This window comes from Pelodiscus sinensis, chromosome 10, assembly GCF_049634645.1.
Source record: "Pelodiscus sinensis isolate JC-2024 chromosome 10, ASM4963464v1, whole genome shotgun sequence".
Taxonomy (NCBI): Eukaryota; Metazoa; Chordata; order Testudines; family Trionychidae; genus Pelodiscus; species Pelodiscus sinensis.
In genome coordinates this window covers 44,164,359-44,183,610 of record NC_134720.1, presented here as the reverse complement: position 1 = coordinate 44,183,610, position 19,252 = coordinate 44,164,359, and the positions used below count along the sequence as shown (strand labels likewise).

Below are 19,252 nucleotides of genomic sequence, written 5' to 3'. Positions count from 1 at the left end.
TCACTTGCACTAGCCTAACCCTGCTGATTTACACAAGCATGAGGGGAGATGGGCTCATACTGCTATATATTGCTACCATTACCCATGCAGAATTTTCAGTAAATCAAATAGACTTTGGTGCAAAATTTAGCAATGGTCCTGAACCAATATCAGTCTTCTGTCCTCACCAGACTTTGGATATAGGTCCAGACCTAGAACCTGATGAGTTCCAAATCTAGCAAAAAACAATGTCAGGATAATAGTCCAACTGAGTTAATAAATATTTCAGTGTCACAAGAGAAGTTTCTTTTCCCCAGACTGCTATTGTCTGAATCTTCCCCATGTCATATAATTTATGTTAATTGAATGCTGATGGAGTCCAAAGAAACATATTGATGGGAGATGTATCTGAGATAGAGTTATTAATTCATCATTCAGTAACTAGTTGGTGAAATGCATTGCTGAGCATAGATTTAGGACACTTCATTTTCAGAATTACTGAGATGTCATGCTCCCTCTCATCTACAGAAAGAACCCATCATTCAGCTACTTGTAGAAAAATAAAATTAATTTGAGACAGATTGGCTGAACTGCATTGTTAAAATTATATTTATTTATACACGCTCAGATTTTTATGATGTGCCTATCGCCATTCTCCAGGCACATGGACAATAAAACATTGATTTAAAAACATACATCATAACAATAAAATAATGTAAAAAGTGGAGTGCTTCATATTCAACCCACTGCCTCAGCTTGGGGGAATACACAGACCTGGCAACTTGCCTTGAGGATTAGAAGGCTTGGACTTTGTGAGGCCAGATAGGGTGTGTGTACACAGCACCATGACTTGAAATAAGATATGCAATTTGAGCTACACAAATTGCGTATCTTATGTCAATGCTTTTTCGAAATAGCTTATTTCGTAATTTGGCGCTGTCTGCACAGTGCCAAATCTTGAAATAAAGCACTATTCCAAAACATCCCTTACTCCTCGTAGAATGAAGTTTAAAAGGACATTGGAATAGTGAGCCCAAAATAATGGGCTTTCTGTGAACACGTAGGATAGCTATTTTGGGATACTTCGGTATCTTGAAATAGGGTGTGTCTAGACTACATGCCTCCTTCGACGGAGGCATGTAGATTAGCCAGATCGGAAGAGGGAAATGAAGCCGCGATTAAAATAATCGCGGCTTCATTTAAATTTAAATGGCTGCCCCGATCTGCCGATCAGCTGTTTGTCGGCAGATCGGGGGAGTCTGGACGCGATGCCCCGACAAAGAAGCCTTTCTTCATCGACACAGGTAAGCCTCGTGAAACCAGGCTTACCTGTGTCGATGAAGAAAGGCTTCTTTGTCGGGGCATCGCGTCCAGACTCCCCCGATCTGCCGACAAACAGCTGATCGGCAGATCGGGGCAGCCATTTAAATTTAAATGAAGCCGCGATTATTTTAATCGCGGCTTCATTTCCCTCTTCCGATCTGGCTAATCTACATGCCTCCGTCGAAGGAGGCATGTAGTCTAGACACACCCATAGTGTTGTAGTGTAGACATACCCGTAGGGCGGTGAGTGAATTCCAGGTAGAAGAACCTCTGCTCTAAATACCTTGGTGTTTTAATTGAAGGGGTTCCAAAATGGATATCCCAGATGGTGCTTGGGGTCACAGAAAGAGCTAGGTGACTGTTAAGTACCCAAAACCCAAATCTTAAAAGGCTTTGTAGGACAAAACCAGCATCTTAAACTGCACCTCACTGTGCCTCTGCTACCATCCCAAAGCTCTCATCCTCAGTCCAACCCTGGAGCCCACACTCCAGTCAAATTATGCTGGGTCATAGGCATCAACAATTTAATTCAACAGGGTCAGGAGAAAAAACCACTGCCATAGAGGATATTATTGTAATATTCCAGCTGAATCCCACAAGAAGATCAGGTGCAGCCTTTAAGTCACTTCCCCCCTTAAGTTTAATGAATTGATGTAAGTTAGATTTTTGGTTTGTTTCTTTACTGGGATTTGAATCAAAGCTAATTGTATATGGTTTCATGCCTAATATTTATGTTATGCCTACACTCAGTGGGGCCCACAGACTCATTGGGCCCCGAGCAAGATGGGGGGAGGGTGCCATGTACCCTGGAAGGGGCATGGCTGGAGTTAGCCTCCCCCAGGTAGCCATCAGCATCACCTGGACTGTACTTCACCTATCACAGGTAGCCCTCAGTGCCGCCTGGAGCATGCTGTGCAGGGCTCCAGAGGTGATTTGAAGGGCTGGGGGTCCTGAGCCCTTTTGAATTGCTGGACCCTGGGACAGTTCCCCTCTTTGTTCCCCCCACTCCCTATTGTCAGTTCTGTCTACACTGCGGACCTTTGTGCCACTGCCACTGTGCCACTATAAGGTTTCCTGTGTAGCCGCTCTATATAAGCAGATGAGAGTTCTTCTGCCAGCATAATTAAACCACCCCTAAGGAGTGGCAGTAGCTATGTCCACAGGAGAGTGTCTCCCACGGTATGTCTACACTACAGCGTTATTTCGAAATAGCTTATTTTGAAATAACACGTCTACACACAAAATGCATTTCAAAATAGCATTTAGCTATTTTGAAATAGCGCATCCACACTGAGTGGACACTGAATCACATTTAAGGCCAGCCAGAACCAGGTGTGGCAGGGCATCAAGTCAGGAGTTACTTTGTGTGGCTGCTGCCTGAGGCTATCTGAGGCCTGTGCTTAAAGGGACCCCTCTGGACAGCCGGTTCTCAGCTTTCCCTGCTTGCTTGTCTACCTCGATGAGGGACAGCAAAGCATTTTGTCTCTGCGTGATCTGGTTGCTCTCATTCAGGACACCATAACACTCTGCAACATGGAGCCATAGCTTCCCCTGGGCACTCTGGTGCTTCTTGTGGATGCATTGCTGTGAGACTGACTGCATTTTCTGCAGGCTGCCATCTGGGAGTTCTATCAGGGGGCTGTCAGTATCCAGGAGGCCCTGCAGAAGAGCTTCCATCCTGAGGAGCACTAAGAGCCTCCCTGGTTTGCCCCACTGGGGGCTTGTGCCTCATTCCTCCTTCACATCCTTCCACTTAACCCTCCCTAAGTCCCCTTCCTGTTGTAAAATAAAATACATGTATTTTCATGAACACAAAGTCTCTTTATTTAACAAAACTGTGTGTGGGGGGAATGAAACTCTCATGAGACTGGAGAAAGGAGGCAGGAGAGGGGAGAAGAGAGGAAGGGAGAGGGGAGGTGGAAACCTGGGAGGAGGGAGCTGGAAGGGGGAGCAAGGGGAAGAAGGGGGAGAGGAAGCTCAGGGCTCAGGGTTGGGGGTCTCACTGGACCAACTTGATTTTCATGTGAACCTGCTCCTGGGTTTTCATGTGGCCTTTGGTGACCAGGCTGGCAGCGATCCTGCCATAGATGGCCGCATTCCTCCGTCTAGTGTGGAGAACATGAATGTTGAGGGCATCCCCTCAAACCTGAATAAGGTCCATGATCTCCACCCTGGACCAGGAAGGCACCCACCTTCTCTGGGCCCTGGCAGGTTCCTGGGAGCTGGCAGACTTCTCCTGGGGAGCAGTGGAGGGCTGGCTGCCAGTGGCTAGCTGGCTCATGTTTTTGGGGCCACTGGGTCAGGGGCAGTGACTGCTGGCTTGGAGCTGGCACAGGCAGTGTGGCATAAGTCAACCCCTTTAAGGGCTCCAGGGAGGGAGGAGGGAGAGGAGTGTTCTTGGTTGAGGATAGAGTGGCCACCAGGGCACCCTGGGAAGGCTGGAGGCCCCCTATTTTGATATAAGTGCCTACACAGCACTTATTTCAAAATAGCTATTTCGAATTTGGTGTTATTCCTCATGGAATGAGGTTTGCAAAATTCAAAATAAGCGCTCTGCTATTTCGAATTTATTTTGAAATAGAGGTTTGGCTGAGTAGACGCTAGGAAAGTTATTTCGAAATAACGGCTGTTATTTCAAAATAACTTTGCTGTGTAGACATACCCCACTAACTTAGGCTGTGTTGACACTATACTCCTCTGTCGGCAGAGGGATGAAAATGAAGCACTTTGAAAGTGCAAATGAAGCGTGCTTCATTTGTATAATCACATCATGGCACTGTTTCAAACAAGTGCCATTTCAAAACTGAAACTGCAGTTTAGATGCAGTTTTTTGACAATGGGGTGCCTTTTCAAAAGATCCTGTACTCCTCAAAAAATGAGGAGTACAGGATCTTTCAAAATGGGGCATTTCTGTTGAAAATGCCCCGTCTAAACGGCTGGGTTTTTTTAAAAGCTCCATTTCGAAAAAAAGCGGTGGCTGCCATTATGCAAATGAAGCGCAGGATATTTAAATCCCCTCTTCATTTGCACTTTAGATACGTCTAATTTACATCCCTCTGCCAACAAAGGGATGTAGTTTAGATGTAGCCTCAGTGCTGTCCACACTAGCATTTTTCTCAAATCAGGGGTGTGTTTTTGAGAAAAGGTTTACTAACAAACGTACTAGTATAGTCATAACCTCAGACAAAGGGGCTCAAATTGGCTTCTTGTGTTTTCTCTTCAGGTTTAAGAGTTTTACCATTTCAGAAGTCACAAGTAGGCTGTGTTGTTGACACCGCATTCTGCTAATGAATGAGAAAATTCACACTTATGCTTTTGTTATTGCTTTCTGCCCTAGCAAAAAAGAAATCTAATAATAGGCAATTACAAATTTAGGGCTAGTGTATGCTTATAAACTTGTGGGCTGTGTCTAGACTGCATCCTTTTTCCGTAAAAGGGATGCAGATTAGACACATCGCAATTGCAAATGAAGGGGGATGTAAATTTCCCCCGCTTCATTTGCATGAACATGGCTACTGCTTTTTTCCGGCTCGGGGCTTTGCCGGAAAACAGCGCCAGTCTAGACGGGGATTTTTCGGAAAATAAAGCCTTTTCCAAAAGATCCCTTATTCCTTTTTTTAAGAGGAATAAGGGATCTTTCGGAAAAGGCTTTATTTTCCGAAAGATCCCCATCTAGACTGGCGCTTTTTTCTGGCAAAGCCCCGAGCCAGAAAAAAGCGGCAGCCATGTTCATGCAAATGAAGCGGGGGAGATTTAAATCCCCGCTTTATTTGCAATTGCGATGTGTCTAATCTGCATCCCTTTTACGGAAAAGGGATGCAGTCTAGACACAGTCGTGTAGTGCTTCCATGTAGATACTTTTTCCCTCATCATAGGTAATGCATCTCCCAGTATATCAGGTAGGAGTGTGATTTTTTTAACCAAATAATGATCAGTGCAGCCTCTAAAGAGTGGACACAGTTATACCAGTATACAAACAGATTTATGCTGGGCAAGCTTTTTCCCACGTGGCTATACCTATACCAGAATAAAACCACCTTTATACTACTATAATTACATCCACAATAGGCATGAGGTGATTTAATACTGAACTCCACTGAGGTAAATGAGCCAATTTCTCCCTCATTAAAATCAATGTAAAACAGAGGTAATTCCACTCTCCTGAACTGTATGAATGAAAGTGGAATTCTATTAATGAAAGTGGAGTTCTATGAATGACAGTGGTACTTAGCCCAATAGAGTAATGCTAGTATATACTAGCTATATCTTAGAGCTGTCTGAAACATAAACAAGAGGAAAAAGTTAAGTTTTCCTTCACTTGTTTTTGTCAAAATTTCAAAATTAAACAAACAAAACCAAAAATACCCTCCTCATTGTTTACTTCTAATCTTTGAAGTTAGAAAGTTTTGCCAGGTTTCTCTATGGGCGCTTAACTGAAGTCTAAGAGTAATGAGATTCTGACAACACTATCGTAAGGTTATAAAATGGGTTGAGTGACAGCAAGGCAGACAAGTCATTAATGCACTGCAGATGTTTTGGTCAGCCCAATGGTCTAATGGCAGCACAATAATAAGGATCCAAGTTGGGGTTCAATGTCAGGCAATTGCTCCCTAAACTCTATGGGTGCATCTACACTGCAGCCTTACTTCGAAATAAGCTACGTAATTTACGCTATGCAAATTATGTAGCTGATTTTAGTGTTATTTCAAAATAAGGCACTATTCCGCAACATCCCATTTTCCTCGTGCCATGAGGTTTACAGGGATGTTGGAATAGCGAGTCCATTAAATTTCCATATAATGGGCTTACTCTCAAGCTGGGAAATAGTTATATTGGGATACTGGAGGTGTCCTGAAATAGCTCTGCTGTGTAGACATAGCTTATTAGTGAAATTCACCCATGTACAATGGTTTGGCACTAGATCTACATGCCACATAATGTGTATAGTTTATGCAATGCTGTCAAGGGGAATTAAACCTGGGACCTCAGGTGCTTAGTGCATGACCCTCTACAGCAGTGGTCCCCAACACGGTGCCCGCGGGCGCCATGGCGCCCGCGGGGCCATTTTTGTGCACCCGCCAAGTGCTCGGGGCTGGCCTGGCCCTGGGCACGTGGAGCATGCGCTCTGCTGGAGCCGGCCCGGGCGCATAGTAAGCGCCGGCCCGGGAGCGCTGTGAATTGGCTGCTCGTGCCCCGGGCGCGCGGCGCTTGGAGGGGGGGGCGCCGGCCCCGGGCGCGTGGCACTTAGGAGGAGCGCCGGCCCCGGGCACATGGCGCCTGCGGGGGGGAGGGACTGCCGGCCCCGGGCGCGCGGTGCCTGCGGGGGGGGGTGCCAACCCCAGGCGCGTGGCGGGAGAACGCCGGCCCGGGCACGCAGCACTTAGGGGAGGAGAGGGCACCGGCGCGCGGCGCTTGCGGGGGGGGGGGGGGGGGGCTGGTCCCAGGAGCGTGGCACTTGTGGGGGCTGCCCCTGATCACGCGGCTATGGGGGGGGCCACCCACCCCCTGGCGCCCCGCAGGCGAACGGCCACGCCCCTTGGCGCCCGGCAGGCTGTAAAGGTTGGGGACCACTGCTCTACAGTTTGAGCTAAAAGCCAGCTGGTGCTCAGCTAAGACTATAGAGCAGGGGTGGGCAATAATTTCTGTAGGGGCCACTTCATAAATGTTAGTAGTGGTCACAGGCCAGCCCCAGAAAAGGTAGGGCCTTAGGTGGAAGGGACAGAGCCTCAGGTGGAAGGGGCATGACCTGTGTAGATGGGAGACTTTGCATGCTCTCCTGGAGAGTGGGGGAGCATGCGAGGTCTTTTGCTCCCTCCCCAGCCCTGCCAGGGGTGCATGGCATGCAGAGGGAACTGCCAACTGTTTTGAACAGCTGGTGTTTTGCTCTGGTGCCATGCTCCCCAGTGGGTGGAGGAGATTTCATGCGCACTCCCCAGGCCAATTCAAACGTAAGGGCAGGGAAGCACGTAAAGGCCCCTGCCCCCGCCCAACCAGGGCATGCGACATCTAGAGAGAATCGTCAGTTGTTTTGAACAGTTGGTGGTTCCCTCTGGTGCTGGAGTGGAGACTTCAGGAGCTCCCCTACCCTCAGATCTCAATTGGCCTGGGGGCAGGGGCATGGCAAGGCAGGCTGTGGGCTGGCTCAGATGGCTTGGCAGACCAAATTGTGCCCACCCCTGCTGTAGAGGACTCACAGGGTATGTCTACACTAGCCCCCTCGTTCGAACTAGGGAGGCTAATGAGGGCGACCGAAATTGCAAATGAAGCACGGGATTTAAATATCATGAGGTTTAACTGGTAATTCATAGTAACGGGTTTATTGTGGAATCGCCCTTCTCTGCCGTGTGTAGATGCGGGCAGTTCTTCCGGGCTAGTCAATTTCCAAAATGTCCACCGGCCGGGAACATGCTAATGAAGCGCAGGATATTTAAATCCCGCACTTCATTTGCAATTTCGGTCACCCTCATTAGCCTCCCTAGTTTGAACTAGGGGGCTAGTGTAGACATACCCTCATTCTTTCTCTCTGAAAGTGCCACTGCATGGGACTAGTAGGTGTGTGGGTTTCATTTACACAGAGATTTTCCACACTGGAAAGTACTTTCCATCAACTTGGTACAGAGGCTGGAAATGTAAATCATTGTAAGATTCCCAAATGTGAACGTTAGTAAAAAAAATTGTTTAAACTCTTTCCCATAACCGAAAGGGTATTAGCAACACCTAAGGGAAAACAGTGTGTTTTCTTCTCAAGTTGCATTTGGGGCCCATCTTCTGAGTATGGGTCCCATGACCTCCCACTCCCAACATACACACATCCAAAAATGTAAGTGGCTGTCACAGACCAGTTTTTCTGTGCATACAGACTCTAAGGCTGTGTCCAGACTCAGGGGTTTTTTCGAAAAAAGTAGCCTTTTTTCGAAAAAACTTCCCCTGCGTCTAGACTGCAGCCGCGTTCTTTCGAAATTAAATCGAAAGAACGCGGCTTTTCTTTCGACGGTGGTAAACCTCATTTCATGAGGAAGAACACCTTCTTTCGAAAGTGCTCTTTCGAAAGAAGGCGTTCTTGAATGTAAATAGGGCTTCTTCGAAAGAGAGCATCCAGACTCACTGGGTGCTTTCTTTCGAAAAAGCGGCTTGCTCTTTCGAAAGTTCCGCGTGCAGTCTAGACGCTCTCTTTCGAAAGAGGCTTGCAGTCTAGACATAGCCTAAGAGACATCCAGATCTTTTTGATGCACATAGAGTACAATTCTGGAGTCAGAGAAGAGTCAGTTAATTACCCTAGATTTCTAGTACAGAAAGCATTTCATGGACAAGAGTGGAAATTAAGTGTAACCCCAATCAGTGGGGTAAAAGATTATACATTCATGGTACAGATTAAAGGCTTGATCCCAGAAATCTTCCAGATTTCACCGGCAGAACCCAGAATGCAGACCCTTATGATGGGCTGTCTAACTAGGACGAGGCTTTTTCAGAGGCAAAAGGCTCAGACACAGGCATCACAGCCCCCAAAGTGGGTATTAAGGGCCACACTTGGGACATGGCCATGGTGTATGAGAAGCAAACTGATTCAACATGCATGTATCAGACAGTCCCTGATGGTTAAACACGAAAAAAAAAAAGCCCCAGTCACAATTTAAAGCTGGTCTCTCCTGTAGGAGCCCTTAAATGCGGCGGTTGTCCCTCAGAGGTGAACGTCCTGCTCCAGATGCAGTGGCCCTCACTGGCACAGAATGTATGTGTGCCAGTTATATCCTCCCGTGCAAGTAGGGATGAATCAAATCCACCGTGTCCAGAAGCAATGGAAGGAGCCAGTTATCTGGATATCACTTTCTAGGGACCAATATACCACATATCAACAAAGAAATGAAGAACTCAAAGAGGGTTTTTTGGCGCATCTGTACTGAAGGGATAGAAACATTCTAGACTCTAAATGGCCACTATCCATGTCTGCTCCCTGGAAGAAATGAAGGAAATGCCTCCCAATAGGAATGCTGCATTCTTACTCATGCACATTTAAGTTGCTGGCTTCTTTTAAATATAATTCCTTTGGGTTCTTAAATTGCTGCTGGAAAAATGCATCATTTAGAAAAGAGATCTCAAAAACATTTAATTTTGTCATGAAGACCAAGTTATCCAAGAGCAAGTATGTCTTCAAGGTGTTTGCTAAACAATTTATTTTGTGTGCGTGTATGTGGTTGTCTGAGGTTAATACGCTTTACCAAGTTTGCTCATTATTTTTGCTGTCAGTCCAAATACATTTTGCACTTAGGAAAGGTGACAAATTTTCTGGACAATCAAAGTCTTTTATTTATTTCACCTGTTCTTCGACTGCCTGCCCTTGGTGATGTCTGTATCAAGAGGGATGGCCTATATTATTAATTATTGTTAGAAGGATGTGGTCAGTTTGGTTAAGGAACGCTAGGAATGGTTTGTTGCATCGCTAACGTATTCAGAGGTGGTTTTTTTCATTTAAAGGCACTTTATGATGTGATATGCACCTCCCTAGACTCTAGGGAAATAGTAGCAGAAAGACAAAACATTTTGTCATGCATTACTTAGGTCACAAAGGGGGGTTAGGGTTAGCTATTAAGAAAAGTAGATCCTGGTGGTCTGAAAACCAAGATTAACTAGAATTGACTCTAGATTATAAACGTGCATAGACAAAGAGCGTAACTTGCTGAAGTTACGTTTTAATCACTAAAAGCATGTTTTGGTTTGTTTCACTTTAACCTTATTTGTGTCTTCTATTCATTTATTATCAACTTAAATATCTGTTCTTTGTTAGCAAACATTCTCCTGTTTGATTACAAACTGTCTTTTTGGTGCTGTGTATTAAACAGGTTGGAGAAGTCCCGAGACAAGCTAGCAGACGGGTGAGTGCTCTGACTCTCTGGCAGCAGTGAACTTGATCACTTTAGTGAGTTGTCCAGTGAGAGGGATTGGATACATCAGAGAGACATCTCTGGGGAACTTGGAAACTGGGATTCTCTGGTTGTTAATCTGCAAGGCAAGAGGTGTTTGTTGGCAAACTAATCACTGATAAACTGTGATAAACAGTTGGGACAGTGATGAATAACGAAGAGGACAGGTTGCTGAGTTTGTGATCTGCATTGCTTGGAAAACTGGGTGTAAGCAAATAATATGTGGTTTTAATACAGCTAATCATAAATATATACTTCTAGGAACAAAGAATGTCGGCTATACTTCCCCAATGGGGACTCTATCCTAGGAAGCAGTGACTGAAAAGAAATGGGCTTCTGGTGATAATCAGCTGCACACGACAGTGCAGTGCTGTGGCTGAATGCAATTCTTGGACGCATAAACAGGGAAATCTGGCAATGGAGCAAAGAGATTATTTTACCAATTTATTTAACACTGGTGTGGCCTCTGCAGGGATACTGTTTCCAGTTCTTGTCTCCACAATGCAGGAAGGACAGGAGAATTTTCAGAGAATAGCCTCAAGAATGATACAAGGGTTAGAAAACATGGCTTATCGTGATAAACTAATCGTTTGAGTCCCTTTAGTCTAACAGAGAGAAGGCTAAGGGGTGACTTGAGTATAGTCTATATATATTTACACGGGAACAGATATTTAATAATGGCTCTTCCATCTAAACGAAAGTTCCAACCTGACCCAATGACTGGAAATTGAAGAATTCTTACATTTTTTAACAGGGAGTGTAATTAACCATTGGAACAGTTTACCAAAAGTTGTGGCAATTTATAAAGCTAGATCGGATGTTTGTCTAAAGGACCTGCTCTAGGAATTATTCTGGGGGCATTTTCTGGCCTCTGTTGTACAGACTGGAGGAGCACAATGGTCCCTTCTAGCCTTGGAATCTATGCGAGGGGGGCACTTGTCCTCTCAGAACCAAACTTATTTACTCATTTTGCTGCATTTTGATACTGCATGGGCATCCACAGTGATGATTTCAATCAGTAGAAGACAGAGGTCCTCACAACCTCCCACCCCCACCTGCAGATTCTTCTACCCAGGAGTGCTGCAGCAGGAGGAGGACTGACAGAATCTAAACTTAGCAGCAGTATTCTAATTATCAGATGAAAGCCATGTTTCCCCATACCTCTTGAATGTTAAGAATAACAACGTGTTTGAAAAGCAAGCCCCACCTTGATTTGAACCAGCACTTGAATGAAAAACTCCCTATCCATTGTGCCGACTCCACTCCTCCATATATGTGGCAGCTTATTTTGCAACCTATGCAGTTGTGTATGCATGTGTCTGAGATCAAGGTCAGTCCCTCTCTTTGGAAGAACACTGCACACTTTTCTCTTTCACAGTGGCTGTTGCAAGGTAAGTAAGCAGAAAGAGTCTCTTCCAAGCCTGCTAAATATTATTCCTAATGAGCTTTTGTCACCTTATTGAATTTTAAGGGGAGCAGCCAGATTTTAAGGGGTGGGGAGTGTTTGCCCCAAAGTCTGTACAAAGGGGACCATGTGAGGTGTCAAATGAAAGCTTATGTTCTACTGATTCTATATACGCTACTCATGTACTTGTGTGATGTCTGTATGTGGAGTTATGAATATGGACTCTGTGCTGGTATTGTGAATGTTCTCTGTCTGAGACAGAGCAATGGGCCTGAACTGCCTGCTATAAGGAAGGAATGGGTTAGGGGTAGGGTTTCCTTTATTTTTTAAAAATAACCAGTAAGAGTTTATCGTTCGATTTTGGCTTCAGGAGAAATCCCCTTATTTAGTTAATTGATTGATAGTGGGTCACAGAGAGAGGGTGAAATAAATTCCGCAAGTGGAGTTGGTTTTCAGAGAGGGCTATGCAAGCTGGAAAGATTTCAGAGAGAAGTGATAACTTTTGCACAATATCTAGTGCTGAGTTCTTTTCCTCTTTGAAGAGAGATCATCGTTAGCAGTGTCAAATAGCCCTATTTGTTATATGTATTTCTGGAAACAGAGAGAATAATTAAGCCCAAGAAAATCAAGTTCCAGGCTGCTGGGGAACACATTAACCATCAGATACCATGGGAGCATTGCTAGTACCTGGGGAAAGATGGTTGGTACTGACTCCATGATCCCACTTAGGGATCTTGTGGTCACCACAACATGTTCAGCTAGAGGAACTCTGCATCCACTTGACTGACAGACACCTCTTGGCCCCAAAGGTAGGATTTTTTCTGCTGCTAAGTCCTAATGCAAAATGCATTAGCATCAGGCAGGATGCAAGCGTGGGGTGAGAAATTCCAGCCAACCAGTACTCAAGGGTTAACTTGAGCATACTTGATGGCTAGCAGCTGCTCTGATGGAAGACAATTCAATTTCCGGCACAATATGTCTCTATAGATTGAGCCTCAGGTTACTATTGACTTTTCCTGTGCCCATATTGCTGGTGAAATTCATTCTCTCTCTGTCTCAACAACAACTAGAAATGAAAGTCACTGAGAACATACTCAGCAGAGAGGGGAACCAAAATGCTTTCCCGGGGATGCTGGAAGTGCATGTCCCTTCCTCATAGGGCTATCTTGCTGGAATCAGCTTCGCTCTTTCTTCTGCACTCCACCTGTGCTTGTTTGCAGCCTTCCCCTGCCTGTTTCCAAACACAGTCACAGCCTATTTTAGTGGCGGCACATGTGTGCCCACGCCTTACAAGGCTACAAAAGCCACATTACAAACATGTAAAGAAATCAAGACCAGGAGATTGTAGCTCATTCTGCACCCTAGCTGAGCGGCCTAGGGCATAGGTATGACCAGCATTGTCATCTGAAATAAATCTTTGTGCAGGCAGGATGTGAACATCTCAGACAGTTTGGGGTAAATCTCCCATTCGTATTCTTGCTTGGATGCAGCTCCATCAGTTATGGGAATAGCAGATGTGCTCGTGTAGACAGGGCTCAGGTGTTGGGATTGCCTTACTACCCAGACCTGCTCAGATATGGCCGGACCAATGATCTAGCATTCTTAGGGTTGCTAGTGCCGGTGGAGCTGCACTGCTATTAAAGCAACGCTGTATGATTCTCACAAACACCCAGTACAAAAACACCATAATGTTGTTTAGTATGGAACCATCCTCTCAGGAGTCTGGGGGACAATATGCATCGGTGGGGACTATGTTGTTCTGGGGTGGATATGGCCCTTAGTTGAAGCTGAAGTATCTGAGAAAAAGTCTGCCTAATAGAAATGAGGAACAAGGCAATGTGTACATGGAAGGTATAAACATACCTGGGCTACCTCTACACTGGCATGATTTTCCGGAAATGCTTTTAACGGAAAAGTTTTCCGTTAAAAGCATTTTCGGAAAAGCACGTCTAGATTGGCAGGATGCTTTTCCGCAAAAGCACTTTTTGCGGAAAAGCGTCAGTGGCCAATCTAGACGCGGCTTTCCGCAAAAAAGCCCCGATCGCCATTTTCGCGATCGGGGCTTTTTTTGCAGAAAACAGTACTGTGCTCTCTACACTGGCCCTTTTGCGCAAAAGTCTTTCGGAAAAAGACTTTTGCCCGAACGGGAGCAGCATAGTATTTCTGGAAAAGCACTGATGATTTTACATGAGATCGTCAGTGCTTTTCCGGAAATTCAAGCGGCCAGTGTAGACAGCTGGCAAGTTTTTCCAGAAAAGCGGCTGATTTTCCGGAAAAACTTGCCAGTCTAGACACAGCCCTTATGTTTAGCTTTAAACACTCTCCCTGACACTCGTACACATGCTAATCTCAGTTTGCTTGTGAATGTCTGTCTCATATGACCCCATGTGCATTTCACATCTAGCACAGGTGAGAAGCCAAAGGTTGGTGGGCACTGGAAGTGGGATCAGCCAGAGCACCGTACCCCCAAACACCTGGTAAGCTTGGCGTAGCAGAACATCAGACAGCTCCCATTGATTATTTTTTTAAAAAATTACTATTCCATTAAATGCTGAATACTGTATGCGATTGAATAGAGCCTCTATTACAGTACAGAAAGTAAAAACAAAAGGAAAGATTTATTTGGCTAGTTCATATGGCTGAATCTGATGCTTTGCACGTTAGTCTTTAAGGTGCCACAGGATTCCTCATTATTTTTGCAGATACTGACGAATACAGTGACCCCTCTGAGACTTATATAGAAAGTGGTAAAGTACAACAGAGTGTACCAACATTTGTGTGAACTAATTACCTATACCTTATCTTACATTATCATCTAAACTATCACTTTCACTGAACTGCCCAATAGTCTTATTTTTTTAAAATAAAACCATTGCTAGTTTCATAAGATTGTTGCAACATTGGGAAACACAGTAGTACCAAGTGCTTTTCATATAAGCAAAGTACCACATGATTCTGGCTGCCTTTGTTTTTGATGTCCCAATGCCTGGAAGAGCTCAGTCCATCCTTCCAGCACCTGGGAGACAAGCAGAACTAATCTAACTGTACAATGTGTCTTTTTCTATGTCTAGTGCATCTCACACATAAAGAAGCATTTCAGACTGATGTATACAGAAACTGGTCTTTACAAGCATCTTTGACACAAATATTTAAATATCTTGTTTAGCAGAAAGGAAAAAACAAAGTAAAAAAGATCTTACCTTTGATGCATGGTTGCCATAGTACAAACAAACTTCTCTAATGAAAGGGGTGTGAGAATGCAGAAGTTTGTATTAACTCTCTTTTAAAAAATGGTAAGAGCCTTAGGGGAGGAAAACTCCTTTAGAAATTTCATCATAGATCATAGGGGACAAAAGAGCCACTGGAAAAGGTTTTAGTGCATTTCAATTATGATGATGTTGCTTTCAACAGGTCTTGCCAGAGTGTAAAAACCACAAGCCCTTTTAAAGTTCTTAATTGTGCAATGGAGAGTCAATTTTCTGTGTACAGAAACACAAGTGACGGAAAGTGGCTCTGGTAGGGGGAGTTTGCTGTTTGCTAGTGATGTTGTTTTGAAAAACAATGGCTCCGCATGAATCCTCCCTCTTTCTTAGTCTGTCAAGAAAATATATGTGTCTGATGCAAAAAGTATTGGCAGAGAGACACATCACCAACAAATAAAAAACTCTATGCATGTAGCCACATGCATATGATACACAAACAAAACCTATTGCTTGTGGTATTATTTTGCTGCCTGTTGCAATCTTTCAACAAAGAGAAGCAATAAGCAAAAAGGTACTGAAATCAAACAGCTTTTTGTCAATAGGGTATCCACAATTACATGGAAGGTACTAAGTTAATATAAACATGGGAGAAAATGTAACTGATGATTGGAAATCAGTACTGAGATTAGGGTGGTTCTCTCACACTCATGGTATTACAAACGTTGTTTAGTTACTTTATCTTTAGATAGTGAAACACTGACGGTGCTAGGTAGAGACAGATGCTGCTTATGCTTTTCCAAACAGCTCTCCAAATCTAATGGACACCCCAACTCCCAAAGCTATTTGTTTTCCCTCCTTTCCTTTGGCACCACTTCGCAGCCATTTCAATCTTCAGCATATTTACAAATCACCCCAAAAGTTTTTGAGATACCACTAAGATGGATGTTCAGAGCATTATTTTTTTGGAGGTGATATAAAAATACAATCCCTGCTGAGTTGTGGTGATTGAAAATCTTACAACATTTGGGCAACAATAAAGATGGTCTCAATTGGGTAAATAAATCCATTCTGCATCCTAAGAGTTTGCCTGTAGAATCAGTGGAATTCTCCACGGACTGTTCTAAGGGTGGCCATTTTGAACAGCTGCGGCCTTCCATGCTAGAGGGGACTGCATTTTGGTGATGGCAGAACTGATTCCTATCTCTGTAGCATACGAGGGGCTGATAACCTTGCCAGGCCTTTGGACAAGGTTGGGAGATGGGGAGGCAGCTCCATGCTCCTGGAAGGGGTAAGTCCTTGGGCAGAAAGGGTGGGAATAGGGAAAGCCAGCCCTTAGAGCTTCCTGGAGCGTGCTGTGTGGCGCGCTGATGGTGATTTAAAGGGCCCAAGGCTCCAGATGCCACTTCTGCCACAGTACCAGGGGCAGCAGCTGAGATCCATGAATCCTTTTGAATCAGCGGGCCCCTGGGCAACTGCCCCCTTTGCCCTCCCCTCCCCTGTCGGCAGGCCTGGTAGCACACAGTTTGTAAATCAGTTTCTGAGGTGCTTGGAGATCCTTCTAGTTGAAAGCTCAATGGATCAAAGCCTGAGGCACTATTTCATTGTGAACATAGTTTCCTTGGCTGCAGGTGTTATTTTATCTGAATAAAACTGGAGTAAAAATCTGACCTAGTCCAAAGGCTGTTTAAGATAAAAACATAAGAACGGCCATACCAGGTCAGACCAAAGGTCCATCTAGCCCAGTGTCCTGTCTGCCGACAGTGGCTAATATCAGATGCCCCAGAGGGAGGGAACACAACAGGGAATCATCACATGATCCCTCTCCTGTCATCCATTTCCAGACAAACAGAGGCTAGGGACACTCATCCTGGCTAACAGCTTTTGATGGACCTAACCTCCATGTGTCTATCTAGCTCTTTTTTGAACCTCTTGTTTCAAAGCATACATCTGTATTAAAGATAAGGTGGCATCTACACCACTTCCCCTACAGTTTCTTGCCTCATTGTCAGTCTGCCTTATTTGATAAAGTACTGTATGCTAATGACCCAAGCAGTCTTTTTTGTTAATTTTAAACATGGGATTCACCAATGCATGGGCTAAGTGTAGTCCAATCAGAATACATGTGTCAGAGCTGCAGGCATTTGAAGTTATTGAGACTATTACTCTCTGGGTTTTTTTTTAAACCTCAGCTATGAAAAATGTGTTTTAGGCTAGAACCTTTACATAATATGATGATTGCATCAGTGCCCTATTGTGCAAGTCACTGTACAAACAAGATTTTAAAAGGCAGTCTCTGTCCTAAGGTGCATCTACATTGCACCCTCATCTCAAAATAAACTACGTAATTTGAGGTGCACAAATTGCATAGCTTACTTTGAGTTAATTTTGAAATAGAGCGCTATTCTGAAACATACGTTAATCCTCATGGAACGAGGTTTACAGGGACGTCAGAATAGCGAGCCCATTATATTTCAAAATAATTGGCTTGCTCAAAAGATGCAGAATAGCTTTTTGGGATACTTCCAGTATCCTGAAATAGCTCCCTAGTGTAGACGTAGCCCCAGAGAGCTATGTCTAGACGTAGCCCCCTAGGGCTATGTCTAGACTGCAAGCCTCTTTCAAAAGAGCGTCTAGACTGCAAGCGGAACTTTCGAAAAAGCAAGCCGCTTTTTCGAAAGAAAGCAGCAAGTGAATCTGGATGCTCTCTTTCTAAAAAGCCCTGTTGGCATTCAAGAATGCCTTTTTTCAAAAGAGCACTTTCGAAAAAAGGCGTTCTTCCTCGTGAAATGAGGTTTACCGCCGTCGAAAGAAAAGCCGCATTCTTTCGATTTAATTTCGAAAGAACGCGTCTGTAGTCTAGACGCAGGTGAAGTTTTTTTCGAAAAAAGGCTGGACACAGCCTAGGAGAAAAACTTAAAAACACAACAAATGATACTGTAGAAAAAAAAATCCTTGTCAATTAAAATGTCTGTGCTACAGCCCACTCTAGTAGCCTCATTTAACATAACCATTTTAACTGGCAATTTTTTTTTCTTTCCCTCCCTCCCTTCCCTCTTTTTCTGGTATTTATTTGTCCCTCTGGATCCCCTTGCTCTGTTCATCTGAAGAAGTGGGTTGTGCCCATGAAAGCTCATGATACTATCTATATTTTTTGTTAGTCTCTAAGGTGCTACAGAACCATTCATTGTTTAAAGTTTTTTAGTTACAGACTAACACAGCTATCCTTCTGAGACTTTTAATCTAGGAGAAAGACACTATGCAAGAACAGGAAGTAAGAGGCAAATGTGGGAAGGAAGGAAGGAAAGATGAGATGAGCATGTTTTGCATAATATGCAATAGTCTCAACTCATCGTATGCCTACCACGTCTCTGCTCACATGCAGCATTTTTTGATATTACAAATACGTTTTAATAAAATCAGCTTGGGAATTTTAAACTTGTATAAGTTAAGGCAGAAAAACCCCCATGCGTATTAACTGCTGACTTTCCCCCCTCTTCCCGGTTGCATAACTTAACCCCCTTTTTTATTTAAGAAAATGAAATTTGGCACATGATTAATATACAAAGGTAATCTGATCACTGAGAGTGCTTGGAAGAGAAAATTAAAGCTAAAGCATTTCTATGTTTTAAAAGCCGATTTACTCTGCATGTGTGATAGAAAGCTTTAAGAAAAGTAGTTACTACTCATAGTATGCACCCTGATTCGTATTAATGGCTCCAAAGGAGCCATCACAGTTTATCAAGAAAGTAATATGCATTTTAAAAGTACTCAAAGATTTACATGATGAACCTTAAATGACTCCAGAGTGTATTATCAGTAATTTCAGACTCTCACAAGCACTCATTCACTTCTGGCAAACTAGATAATTCCAGGGAGCACGTGAAAAACCTCAGTTCCGAGGGAAACTGTTACTCAGTTACTCTCCATAGGATTTATTTAATGTGCTTAGGAATACTTTCAATCTCACTCCATCTAGCACAAGTGGTTGCCTATGACCAGTACACATTCTATGGCCCCATCTAAAGAAAACTAGTTAAACATTAAGGCCATCATTTATCAGTTACTTTAATACAGTCTTATTTCACTGGCAATATTTCACAGCTATTGTCCTGCCAACCAGGAGCTAGTTAAAATATCAATATATCCAGGGCCTGGTTGGGAGGGCAATATCTGTAAAGTATTGCCAAGGAAGACAATAAAGTTCCCCAAGATGATGTTTTTAAATCAAGCCCAAAGCCAAAGGCAAAACCGAGCAATAACTTTCTTAAAGTCAGTGGAGAAATTAATACTCTGAAAAAGTGAGGCTAACAACTACATTTCTGCCAGCAAGATGAGATCAAAGAAGAATTGGAAGAAGGATAATTACACAGCTCTTAATTGTGCTGCAGACTTTCTTCTAGTGGGACCCGGGTCTGCTATGAGTT

The 19,252-nt window shown here is 44.0% G+C and overlaps 1 protein-coding gene across 6 annotated transcripts in view; it reads right to left on the bottom strand.

Annotated features, from left to right (window-relative positions):
• Positions 1–19,252, bottom strand: part of LOC102449274 (calcium-activated potassium channel subunit beta-2) — a 273,020-nt gene that overhangs the window by 144,978 nt on the left and 108,790 nt on the right. Inside the window, exon 1 of one of the 6 annotated variants that reach the window (XM_025179183.2) lies at positions 14,826–15,361. The exons of the other annotated variants lie outside the window; for them this stretch is intronic. Coding sequence (XP_025034968.2) covers positions 14,826–14,845 — 20 coding nt within the window. The 5' untranslated portion in view covers positions 14,846–15,361. Of the gene's footprint in view, positions 1–14,825; positions 15,362–19,252 lie in introns of those variants that run through there. 6 annotated transcript variants of the gene reach the window in all.